This window comes from Tetrao urogallus (genome assembly GCF_951394365.1).
Source record: "Tetrao urogallus genome assembly, chromosome: 14".
Taxonomy (NCBI): domain Eukaryota; kingdom Metazoa; phylum Chordata; class Aves; order Galliformes; family Phasianidae; genus Tetrao; species Tetrao urogallus.
In genome coordinates, this window is record NC_136827.1 from 17338499 (window position 1) to 17351114 (window position 12616).

General features: G+C 44.6%; 1 protein-coding gene across 2 annotated transcripts in view; it reads left to right on the plus strand.

The window, feature by feature from the left end:
• Window positions 1–200: 200 nt before the first annotated feature.
• TCERG1 (transcription elongation regulator 1) overlaps window positions 201–12616 on the plus strand; it is a gene marked incomplete at its 3' end in the record, with an annotated part of 30328 nt that continues 17912 nt past the window's right edge. For both annotated transcript variants that reach the window (XM_079542395.1, XM_079542396.1), the window contains exons 1-5: window positions 201–426; window positions 4020–4172; window positions 4420–4645; window positions 7339–7581; window positions 11328–11390. In XM_079542395.1, the coding sequence (XP_079398521.1) occupies window positions 202–426; window positions 4020–4172; window positions 4420–4645; window positions 7339–7581; window positions 11328–11390 (910 nt within the window). In that variant the 5' untranslated portion in view covers window position 201. The remainder of the gene's footprint in view (window positions 427–4019; window positions 4173–4419; window positions 4646–7338; window positions 7582–11327; window positions 11391–12616) is intronic.

Below are 12616 nucleotides of genomic sequence, written 5' to 3' on the forward strand. Positions count from 1 at the left end.
CGCCGTCCTTTGAGTTTGCGAAGGGAAGAATCTGCTGGAGGTTGCAGGTGGTTTTTACATACGTAGTGCAGGCTTGGTGTTTTTTCCTCGCGCGGTTGAGCTTCGTTAGCTTTCGCTTTTTTTCTGTTTTAACGAGCATTGATTTCCCTGCAGCTCAGCAGTGAACGATAGCGAGCTCGGTTTCTCTCCCCTCCCCGCAGGATGGCCCAGCAGCAGGCACTGCGGTTCCGCGGCCCGGCGCCGCCCCCGAACGCGGTGCTGCGCGGCCCCCCCCCGCTGATGCGGCCTCCACCGCCCTTCGGGATGATGCGGGGCCCCCCGCCGCCGCCGCGCCCCCCCTTCGGGCGCCCTCCCTTCGACCCCAACATGCCTCCGATGCCGCCCCCGGGAGGGATCCCGCCGCCGATGGGACCTCCGCATCTGCAGGTAAGCCGGGCAGTCAGTCGTGTTTGTGGGAACGGGGAGATGAGAGCGGTGAGGAGGGGGAGGAAGGCAGCTGGGATGGCACGCCGTTTCTGTGTGGCGTTATGGAACGCGGGCTGACGTGTGGCAGTGTGAAGAGCCCTGCGTTCAACTCCTTACAGCAATTCTGTGTTAATGGTTTATGCAGAGTGAGTTCACCGCCTGTGTTAACCAAAACCCAACTGCACTTCGGTGCCCTGTGGCTGTGCAGAATGCAGAGTTAACTGTGCACGGCCCTCTGTGCTTGGAAAAACACACAGCTGATGTGTGTGTTGGCCTTCTGGGATGTCCTGGTGTGCTGTGACTGCTTACTGGGCAGTGGTGAATGAGCACAGACTGGCAGAAGGTACTGTGGTACAGTGAGCTGAATTCTACTTGAGTTCCAGCATGCACTGTAATGGCAGTTGCTGTGGAAGTTTGCTGCTAGTTCTCACTGCCAATCGATCGGTCAGATAGGCAAGCAGTAATTCTGATAAGCAGATCTGTAATCAGCGATCGAGTATGTTTTGTTTCAGTGCTGTATTCAGAAGGTTATGTCAATAGTGATGCACCAGAAATTGCCAACGGACAAACACTGAGCAAACATCTGAAAAACCTGAGAGTAGACACAGGGTTTGACCAAATCATCAGCACAAAGCTTTCATACTGACATGAGTCTGTGTGTTCCTTTGTCTGGGGGAGAACCTTCTTTACCTCACAGTACCTTTGGTGCTTGTCTGGATTTTGTTCTTTTTTAACTTTGAGTGCTCCTGGCATCTACAGGATTAGTCTGAGCGCATCGTGAGCCTGTTGGGCTCAAGTCAGGTGCATCTCTGCTCACCTTTTATCATGTTGTATGTTTAAGTACTTCTGCTTGCTTTGCAGATACCTAGACAGAGTTTGAAAGGCACGACGTATCTGGGAGTAAGAAAAGTTCTGTTGTAATAGCAATGTAGGGGTGTCAGGACGGTGTGATTACCATGCAGGGCTGTAGGTGGTGCATAATACTGTGTGGTGTTTAAATAATAGTTTAAATCCACGCTTTGTAGTGGAGTACTGAACACTTCTGTGCTGTGAAATTTATTTGAAAGAGTAGGGATGTGGGCAGGAAGGAAAGAAAACATGGTGACGTGGGTCATTCTATGGTATTGTTGGTACTTTTATGGTATTTTTGGTCTTGATTTGCCTATGTCTTTGGCAGCTGAGCTATAGGAGCTTCTTTCCACGTCACTCCCAATGCATGGGAGAGTATGGCTCTGCATGTAGCTTTATGCAAGTGGTGGAGCATTAGAAATGGAAGCAAAGCAGCCACCAGTGCAGGAGCAAGGAGTTCATGTGGATTTCACGTGAAATAAACCAACATCAGACTGCAGTCTCATCTTGTGTCCTGTCATCACCTTGAGTATGAGATCTTTAAAAAAAAAATGTGTGTGTTTCCCACAGCAGGCTTTTTTTCCCTTGGACATGAGGCACAGTGTTAGAAATTGGCAGTGTGAAGCAGTTGAAAAGACTTGTGGAGTTGAAGATGGAAACAGTAACTTTGTGGGATGTCAGCAGCCACAACTCATCTAGTGCAAAGTTGTCTTTTCTGTTCCCTTCATCTGGTACCAGGACCTCGTTCTTGGTCTTGGATGATTTCACGCTCAGCTTAATCTTTTTTAACGCTATTTCCACATGCCATGCCTTTCTCTTGGTGCTCTGTGGTCCCGTTTTCCCACTGGTATGGTGTTAAAATTCATGCACCCATTCTCAGACTAGAGAGATCTGAAGGAAATGAAGTTGTGGGACCTGGGAAGGAAGCACAGGACCATGCTTCCTGGTGCCTGCACCATTTCGAGAATCAGCCAGTTAATTTGAAACCCAGAGCCCTGACATCTCATTGTTTTGTGTGCTTGATTTATATTCTGAATGTGCTTTTGCTCTCAGCTGTTAGTTGTGGCTGTTCAATCACACCATGCACTAAATGTCTTCTACAGCTCGTTGCCATACATGAAATTCACACACCAAGCTTGTCTGCGTTTCTTCGTGCTGTCGGCACCGTGCTCTGCTTTGCACATGATTCTGAAGGTGATGTGGTGCTTAGTGGGGAGCTGAGCTGTTTTCTCAATCCCCTCACTGCACACTGGATCCTCTTCTCTGCTCCTCGTGCTGCCCTGCATCAATCCAACTCGTTTTTCTTCAGGAAGCAGCAGCAGCAAAGTCAAAGTGGGCTACTGGGGTTCTTCTTACAAGCTGCAGGGTAGTAAAGATAGAGATCACAAACGGCCAGATGGAGGAGCTGCAGAGGAGTCATGAAGAAAGGAAGTCACCTTAATCGCTTTCTCGTTAGTTTTTAATCCTGTCGGTGGCCTTTTGACTTCCTTTACAGTGGTACGGAGCAAAAATCAGAGCTGGCACATGAGTTTAAAAAGTAGTTAAAAATGCATCTCTTAGAGCAGAGATCTCAGGAAAACTTTCAAAAGAAGCCAAATGTGTACAGGATCCAAGGATGCTGCACACACTGAACACTGCCATGGGTAGGACTCAGATTCCAGAGCGTGGGTGCAGCTCGGTGCTGGCTTGCACGGCACATCCCACTGAGCCACCCAGTTGCTGCTAAGGGGTTTCCAATGTTGTGATGGGCAAACATCACCACATCAGCAGAGCCTTCGTCCGTCCTGCTGTGTGTGTGCATTTCTGTATGGAGCCCGTCAGATAGGAGGGTAGGGCTGGAAGCTTTTGTGGTGAACTGTCTCGGTATTGCTTTTGCAGGAGGAAATCTTCTGAAGTTTAATTAAAACAGGAGTTATGTGGATAATTGGGCAGTTGTAGGTGCCTGCAGAGTGAATTAAACAAGTTGATGAATTTTGTCAACTGCCGTTTTTTATAGGGGAGCATCTGTTGTGCTTGTTACACACAGGAAATTTCAGAACAGTCCAAATAAACAAGTGAGACAAATGAACGTACCTCTAATTAGAAAACCAGGCATTCAGTTTTCACGTGAGAGCGAATGTGCAGGGCAGTTCTGGATTTCTTCTGATCATGTGACAGTGAAGATGTGTGATTTTTTTTTTTTTTTAATTAGCATTAGCTAGTGTTCTAGCTAATGGATGTTTGAGATGCGTAGTGGATTGTAATAAAATCTACAGCTCTACTGTGCTAATTAACGGGATGCTTGCTTGTGATTTTAATCTTTAAATAATTATCATTGTGTGACTGCAGTAGTAATGCAAGAAATCATTTTGCTTCACAGCGTGAGCAGTCTGAGGGGCAGTTACTCAGGAATAGTTCCACCACTCGTTCTTTTTTGCCTAGGGATTTTTTCTCCTTTTTCAGAGAGTAGTTTTCCCTCACCCCGCTCCTTTTCATACCACTCCTTCCTGCTGCTTTGCATTTACAGCAATGTCTCAGGTGTGCAGTCCTTCCCTCTGCTGTTCTGCCATGCTCGGTGGTTTGCTGGGGAGTTCTCTGAGCCGAGGTTGGTTTGTTAAAGCTCTCAGGATGGGCAGTCACCCTCAGCGTGGTTGTAATGAGCGTTGATGCTTCAGTAAATGCAAGCTTGAGTATGGTATTACATTATTACTGTTGTTTGCCTTCAGAGACCACCATTTATGCCTCCTCCCATGGGCAGCATGCCCCCACCTCCCGGAATGATGTTCCCTCCGGGGATGCCGCCTGTCACTGCCCCTGGGACGCCAGCGATGCCCCCGGCTGAGGAGATATGGGTGGAGAACAAAACTCCAGACGGCAAGGTGAGACGGTCACCAGGGGCAGCAGAGCCACGCGTGTTGCCTGCCGTTGTCAAGGTGTTGCCTTGTACAGTCCTGCATGCGGGCGCCCCAGATCTTTAAAAAAGCTTGCGTGGTAAAATCCCGTATAATTCTATGGATGCTCTTGTGAAAGTTACGTAGTTGCGCTTAGAGCAGGAGTAGCTGAAGCACTGATGAATGCTCCCTTTCTGCATTGCACCTGTTTGATAGTGACATCCTTAACTCGTAGGTCTATTTCTACAACGCACGCACGCGTGAGTCAGCGTGGACTAAACCGGACGGGGTGAAAGTCATCCAGCAGTCGGAGCTGACGCCGATGCTGGCAGCCCAGGCCCAGGTCGGGGCCTCCACACCAACAACCAGCAGTGCCGCGTCGCCATCGACCTCCTCGAGCACTCAGTCCTCCACAACCTCTACCACAACCACGGCCACGTCGGTTTCACAGACAAATTCCAGTGAGTCCCTGGGGGCTTCTCAGCTTTGTGCTGTTGGGGTGCTGCTTTGGGGAGCTGCTGCAGCGAAAGCTGAGCATCCAGCAGGAAGCAATTTCCACCTAGAGTGGGATGTGTTCAAAGTACATTTAATCCATGAGAACATTGCATGGGTTTTGTTGTTGTTTTTTTTTCCTGATTTGGAAGAGTTAGAGTAGTACTGTGCTGGGGTAGGCGAATCTCGGTCAGCATGCAGCCCTTTTTCTTTAGGTCTTTGTGTGTTGTTGTTTTTTTTTTTTTTTTTTTTTAATCACATCATATCAAAGCTATTATACATTCATTTCCTTTTGACTGCAGTTAAAGCAAAGCTGGTTTTAAAAGTACCTCTCAAAAGAAAAAAAACTAAAAAAATTGAGGTAGGAATTACAATTGTACCAATTTCCTCTGTTTCCAAAACTGCATTTGTTGCTTTAAGAGGAAATCTTTCAGTGCTGCTTTTGGGCTACGTAGAATTGGTTGATTGCAGAATAGAGCTGCTTCTGATGTCTTATTTTTACCACTAGTAGCTTTCTAGCTGAGCCTCATAAGTTTGCATTTGCTGGAGCTGCACAAAAACGGAAAAAGAAAGTCCTTAGCCCCATTATTATTCACAGCTGACCTTTGAATAAGACTCTGAAGATTACTGCTGATTACATGGTCTAAGCCTTTGCTTTTAAGGATTTTCTTACTCAGAAACCCCAGGAGTTTAGGGGTCTTATTTATGCAGCATGGACATAATGAATGTTTATATGTAGCAATAGTTTACAATACACTTTGGCATATATATGCTCACAAATGCCTCTAGAGCGTTGACACAGCTTCTTATCTTAGGTACTCAAATCTGTCTGCATGCATATGTCACCAGCAAACAATTGAGTAAAATCGCAGTGTGTGGACAAAGCAAGGCATGCTAATTAACAAACGCTTTGGTTTGTGTTCTGCCCGTGTGCAGGGCACTGAAAGCACAGCATCTCTGCTGCTCTGGAAGCCTGTTTAATAGCCCTTGTAGCGGCTGTGCTGGCAGAAACGTACAGTGGGCTAGGCAAAATCCTCTGCAGAAGATGAGCAATTGCTGAGCTGTCTGAACTCCAGCTCTAGCACACAGATGCGTCCCACTGAAATATTTGACCTTAATGCTGTCACAAGAGGGACAAGTCAGGCTTAATTTTTTTAACCCAAACTTCTGGTATCTTTGTTTGAAAGCAAGTGACATTTGGGTACCCCACAAGGTATGGTTTGTTAGTCCTGGAAGGAGGTCAGTGAAGGAGCAAAAGGTCTGCATTGCTCAAAACTTTTCAGGGCTTTAATATGAAAGATAAAGCTGTGATCAGCTGCTGTGTTGAAATAGGTCTGGTGTCATCACCTGAGGCTGCGGCCATTTTGCTGAGAAACTGGAAGCAGGCAGAAGGTGAACGTTTGGTGCTGGCATAGATTTCTGAGAACTGCTCCTAGTTTTGATGTCGCTCTTCATGCACCTTCTCTGAAGCAAAATGTCTTGGTACTAAATGCTAAGAGTCTGTTCTGCTTCTGCCTGTTCTACCTGCTAAGCTTTGTCTTTGCTTTCAAGAACTGTGACTGTTGGTGTCTGTGCCCAGGTGATAACATTTATCAGTTGAAATAATTTTACAACTCTTGGGCTTGGCCTGTAAAAGTCTGGGGCTTCTGGTACCTCGTCTGGTACTGATTTGATGCAGGCCTTAAAACAAATCACCTGCTCACTCTTGGCTCTGTTTCCCTAAATTTTAGGCTAAGAACTCTCTCTCGTCCTGAAGCACTTAAGAACAACAAACCAAATATCTTCTTCTAAGTAGCTTAATACTGATACCTGGTTGGGAGTGCTTCTGGTTATGGTTAAATAAAGAAGGCATCCAGGGTGCCCATATATCATGTGCTTATAAGCTGGGGGTTTTGGTTGTTTTTTGTTATTAACACATTTTTCAACAGTTCCTCCCCTACCAAACCTCAGAGTATGAATGTCAGGGCTGGCCGTTGACTTCGAGCCATCAGGTCTCTAGTTTCTGTTGTGCAGCACTGCTCCTGGTTACATGCTGATTTCAGGCATGCTACAGGGATTGCTGAATTGAATTCTGGTATTGTCTTTTTCCACTGCGAGGCACTGAAAACCAAGAAAGTTCTTGCAGCTTCTGAACAAAAAGTACTTTCCTTTTCCGTGCTTAATTACACATTCCTTAATTGACATTTGTCCATTCTTGGATCACAAATCCATGAGCATGGTTTAAATGAACTGTTGTCATGCACGTGCTGGTTATTACGCTCACTACAATGGAACCTTTGTTAATTCAATATAAGAATAAGCTTTTTCCATTTGAAACTTTCTGTAATGTTCCCTTTCTGTTCTTCTGAACAGGGATGCAGAGTAGAAGTTGATGTATTCACTGAATGAGCTCTGTCCTTTGCTGTACTCTTGCCTCCATACGGTCCTGTTAGCAGTAACGAATGGTACAAAGTAAAATCTGAAATGGACTTCCTTTGTGTAACTCAGTGTTACAGAGAAGGCAAAAGCTATTTTCTGTCCAAGAGTGTCTTCCTGTTGATTCTAAGCATACCTGCTTATGTGACATCTGCTGGGAAACAGAGAGCCAGTATGTTTGCAGCGAATATATTGCAGTATCTGAGATACAAGGTGTTCTTTGTTTTTTTGTTTTGTTTTTTATCAGCACCTACTACACAAGACCAGACCCCAAGTTCGGGTGTTTCAGTTGCCACACCATCAGTCAGTGTTTCAACCTCTGCTCCTTCTGCTACACCTGTGCAGACTGTACCCCAGCCAGTCCCACAGACATTGCCTCCTGCAGTTCCTCATGCAGTACCTCAACCAACTGCAGCAATTCCTGCTTTTCCACCAGTAATGGTACCTCCATTTCGTGTCCCCCTTCCTGGCATGCCTATTCCACTTCCAGGTAAATTGGCAAACTGTGATTGTCTTGTCCGCTACATGTCCATGTTGTCAATTTGTTTGCACTCATGTGTCCACTGTGTATGGAACTTGCCTGAATCCTCTCCACTTAGAGCATTTTTGAAAGAATTCAGGGATAGCAGACAGACTTTTTAATTAACAGTGAGCGTTAAATTTTCACTACTAATGTTTTGATATCCATACCAGAAAATAGGTACATTTAACCATGTAAACGTTTTTGGTTTTAGATTGTTGAAAATAGCAGGGAGTGTTTAGTGCAGTTCTTGTCTTACAGCAGGAGTCCATGAGTCCATCTCATCGGCCCGTTTAAGAGTGAGATTCTGGACAGAATCTATACGTGGCTGAGAGTACGGGAGGACTGCATTCTGCCGATCACAGTTTCACTTTAATTTTATTCTGCTTGCTCGATTTAGACCTGAGTCTTGTGTTTGAGTATTATTAGGACATGGGTTGCACGCCCCTCCCCCCAAAAAATAGATTAAAATAACCTGTGAGCAGGAAAAGTTACCATTCAGATGCACTGCCTTTGATGATGTCAGGAGTTTTCAGCTCTCTTCTGTTGCAGCTCTCAAGTATGATGCCGAAAATTGAAGCAAAATGTGGAGGTTTAAACTGGGGACAATTTAAATGAAGGTATTCAGGATACTAGATTCAGATGCAAAGTCTACTGTGAAGAAGTCTTAGGTGGGAGCTCTCTGGTGTCTACGTAAATCAAATTTTATCAGGTTTCAATCAAATGTTTAGTTAGATACTGGAATATTTTAGGCTGGCAAAACTTTGGACTTGCTGTTTGTAATCGTTGAACGGGTCCTGACTGATTCTTAATTAGATAATTCAGTTTGCAGTGAGTTCCCGTTGAGTTCCTGCTCTAGTTCAAAAGTGATCACCTTTTTTTTCCCCTATGTGCAATATCATGAACTATACACTGATGGTTTTCTGTTGCAAGGAAAGGTTTTAGGTTGTGGTTGTGGTGGATATGAGTTAGTTTCTATGTACGAGGAAGGACTCTCAGCTGCCTCCTTGTGCTTGTGGACAGACAGAGCAAGGTGACTCTTTCTCCTGTACCTTCAGTACATGGGTGCAGTACATAGGAGGGGTGCTCTTGACCTTCAAGTGAATGGATTGGATGAGAAATAATACTCTAGGACAGTTCCCACACCTTCTTTTGTCAAAAGATAGAGATGTCAAGGCAGCTGAGATGGAGATGAGTTTTGCTAATTAGTTAGAAATGCGTGGAATAAAAAGCATTTTTTTGAGAGACAAGAAGAGAGGACTGAGTTACAGTTGCTCATTCTAAAAGAGTATTTTTTGTCAAACAGTGAGCTGTTGTCATCTGTGCTGTGCTTGGAAAGGCTGTCACAGTGTAGCTCTCACTATTCTAGCATAGGCAAAAATATTGTTCTGAGCATAATATCCAAAGCTGAATGAAAAATAGATGAAGGATACAGGGAGGATGTTGATGTCAGTGTGTTGTGAGGTTTAGAGAACAGCAGAAGTGGCCTCAGCAGCAGTCAGCCAGCTGTTCTCAGCAGCAGTTCTTGACATTGTCAGCAGAGCGTGAAGGGTTGGTGCACGTTAGGGGGATTTGCTCAGCCACTGAGGTGTGAACTCTGCTAACGTGGGGATGGTTGAAGCAGCAGGGATGGGTGCCGGTGGGATGGGGTGGGGCTGTGGTTGGTTTGGTGCTCTTTTCTTGTTAAAGAGTTCCTTGGGTATTGCAATACAGGAGGAAAGACAGAGCGTCAGTCTTCTTCTTAAGCTCATGTTTGAGAACATGGTTCTTCCAAAGCTTTCCTGGTACTGTCTTTGGTGAGATGAGCCTTCTGGGTTGAACTCATTACATATGGGAGGATACCTGGCAGCAAAGAGTCTGTTCCCACTAATGAGTCTAAGTTGCTAGTTTGCCTGATCACAGGATAAAAACAGCTTAATCCTTTCAGCCAGCTCTAGCTTGATTGTAATAGTCATAGCCACCATCAAAGAGAAGGAAATCTTTAAACGACAATGAAGAGAAAGTGAAAAGAAGTTAAGACGACTCCACGGCAGTACAAGGTGAATTCCAAAAGGCTCATAAAGTGTCATGTGCAGATATTTGGGACTTTCGGCACCTTGCATAAAGTTAGCTGGATTGTTCTCAAGTTGCAGAGACAGAGCTGATGAATGCCATTGCCATGTGATTTCAAAGCTGCTCTCTGCATTACGCTGTAGTAAGACGGAGCAATGGAAGAGTTGATTAGTGATATCTCGTAATCTCAGATCTTAAAAAGTAAGTCTGCTTTCTCTTAATTCGTCTGTTAAAAGTAGCTGTATGTTGGAGCTTGGCAGAGGAAACAGCTCGGGTGTTGCTCAGTGTGATCTGCACTGCAGGATCTCTGCACTGCGATCCCGCGGCGGCGCAGGTCCTGCTGCCCTGCTGAGACATGCTGTAACTTCCGTAACAAAACGAATCTGCTCGTTCGTCTTCAAGTGCATAACATGATTCCTCCTAAATTTAGACAAATACTTCATTCAGTGCTGTTTGAGTCAATGTTTTTGTGTCTCAATTCACACTTTTTTTTATAAGACTTGTTTTGGATTCTTTCATGGAAGTATTTAGTAAAGGTCATTGCAATTCTATCTTCTCACAAATATTTTTGAAATAAATTGGCAGTATTTTTAGTATGCTTTTGGTACTAGATCTCTACTGAAGAAAAACAGTAGTTACATTTGTTACAAACACAGGGGTTTAATTTCACTTTGTACTGGAGGTTTTCCAGCTTTGCATGGGGGCGTTGATACAGGTTAGGGGAAGAAGTTTCTGAAGCATTCCTGTTTCCGAGAGTCAAAACCTGACTAATGCAGAGAGAACTTCTGCAGTTTGCTTCCATAGCCGAAAATGAAGAGTTTGGGAAATGCATTCTCCTTCTCCCTATCTAATTTCTTACTAAATTTTCCATCTGATTGAGGAGGATTTGATGCTTCCCCTTTGGGCTGTGCCATTTCTTAGGAGCTGGAGAGCAGAGAAGTTTGTGCTGCTGCCTTTTGAGGGCTGATGCTGTTTTTAGAGCATTTTCAGCTCGCAGCTTTCTAGGAAATGAAAAACGAGGGCCACGTTTGTTGCCTCTGCAGCAGCACAGTGCCGTGTACCTCTGCAGCTTCGTGGCTTTTACTGCTGCACCCCTTTCTTCCAGCCGCAGCCTTCCCCCACCCCGCGTCTCCTCCGGAGTGCAGAGTGCAGCTCTCACCCCACAGCTCCCTGCTGTGCTCGCCGGGCTGCCTGTCCTGCTGCCCTTCCCTGCACCTTCCAGGCACAGCAGCAGTGCTGATAGCTTCACTTTGCTGCTGCTGCTCGCATGGCTCTGCCTGAGCGAATGCTGTCTGTGGAGAACATCTCCATTAGCAGGATCTGCTCCCGTGGTGCTGCCCCTGCATGCAGGGCTCTGTTCCCCCCTGAATGAACTTAAACCCCTGAGTCATCAATGCACACTTATTTTTTCTAAGCAGCATCCCAGTAATTGCTGAAAAGATGGTTTAATGGAGGTAGAAACTGTTGCTACAGCTTAAGATTAATTTGAAATTGGATCTGGCATAAAATATCAGTGTGAAAAACGTTTGTTCTCTTGCCGGGAGGCTCTCATTGCCTGCCGAATGGCATCCCAAATTGTGGCAGGAGGTCTTAGCACCCAGACTCCCAGTGGTAGCTGACGTACCATGGCAGCTTTCCAACATGCTTGCTTATCCGTTTTGCAGGTGTAGCAATGATGCAAATAGTCAGCTGCCCGTATGTAAAGACAGTCGCTACCACCAAGACCGGTAATTTTCAAACCCATCTTAGTTCGTTTTGTCTGTAAGTTGGCATGGTAGTGAATGTTGTGCTTTATATTTTATTTATTTATTTGCTTCTCCAATTGATTGAATATATATATATATATACACACACACACACACACTTTATTTTCAAAACCAGTATAAATGCAAATGCCATGTTTGGCCAGGAAGTAGCTTTCCCAATTAGCTGTTAGCGTCAGCTAATTTTGTACATCAAACCCAGGACAGTGTTCTGTAACCATTGAGTTCTGTGATAGCTGTGTCCCTTTTCATGCCCATACTTCTCAGTTAGCAGTTTCCTGTGTGTGGATTTTTGTTTTCCCCCCTCATGTCAGTGCCATGGTTGTGCTCGCGTGTTGGTGTGCGTGTTTTGTGTCTTACTATGAAACTTACCATTTTTCAAATTGTGCACTTAAGAGAAGCCATTTACTGAAATAAGTTCATGGCAATGTGTAGTGTGTACCTTCTCCTTTATTTAAAGAGAAACAATTTTCACGTCAATGTTAAAAGTCCAAAATTGTGATCTCGTAGTGCTAGTCATATCCAGCTTGCTCTTCTAGAAGTTGTCCCTCAAAACATGGTCAGTATATCCATTTTGTTTGATAGAGCAGAGAAATAATTATGTAGCGTTTTGGTTGTTTTATTTTCCATATTTGCTTGTCATTTTGCTTTAGGATGTGAATAAAACATTTTTTTCCAGTCTTTACTACTAAACAGAACCATCACAAACTCTGAAATAGTTTCATTCTTTTTGCTTGTAATCCAAGGCTGTGAATTGATGCTAGGATGAAGTCAGGATTTAAGACTTAGCAAAGTTCTGCTCCATAACACATCCTGTGGCTCAGAGTCAGGGCAGCATTGTTTCTTTTCACAGCAGCTTTAGGAATATCCTAAAATGACAGAACTATTCCGCAGTTTAAATCACTCTGGAGAAATAATAAAAGCATACTTTAAAAATACATCTCCTTTGACGTATTAAAGCAAACATCTAAAGCCCAGCTGTCCTTGTGCTATGCAGAATTGAATATTAATTAAAATTAAGTTGCATTTATGTAACTTTCCTGGTAATATGGGCATTAGTGTTCATTAATACGTAGGAAGAAAACCCAGTAACAGTGCATTGCTTTCAATCTCATGTAGAAAATAACCTTTTTTGATGTGGGTTGATTACTTGTGAAGTCAGTCAGAAACGTGCCAGGTTTGGGGTCTCT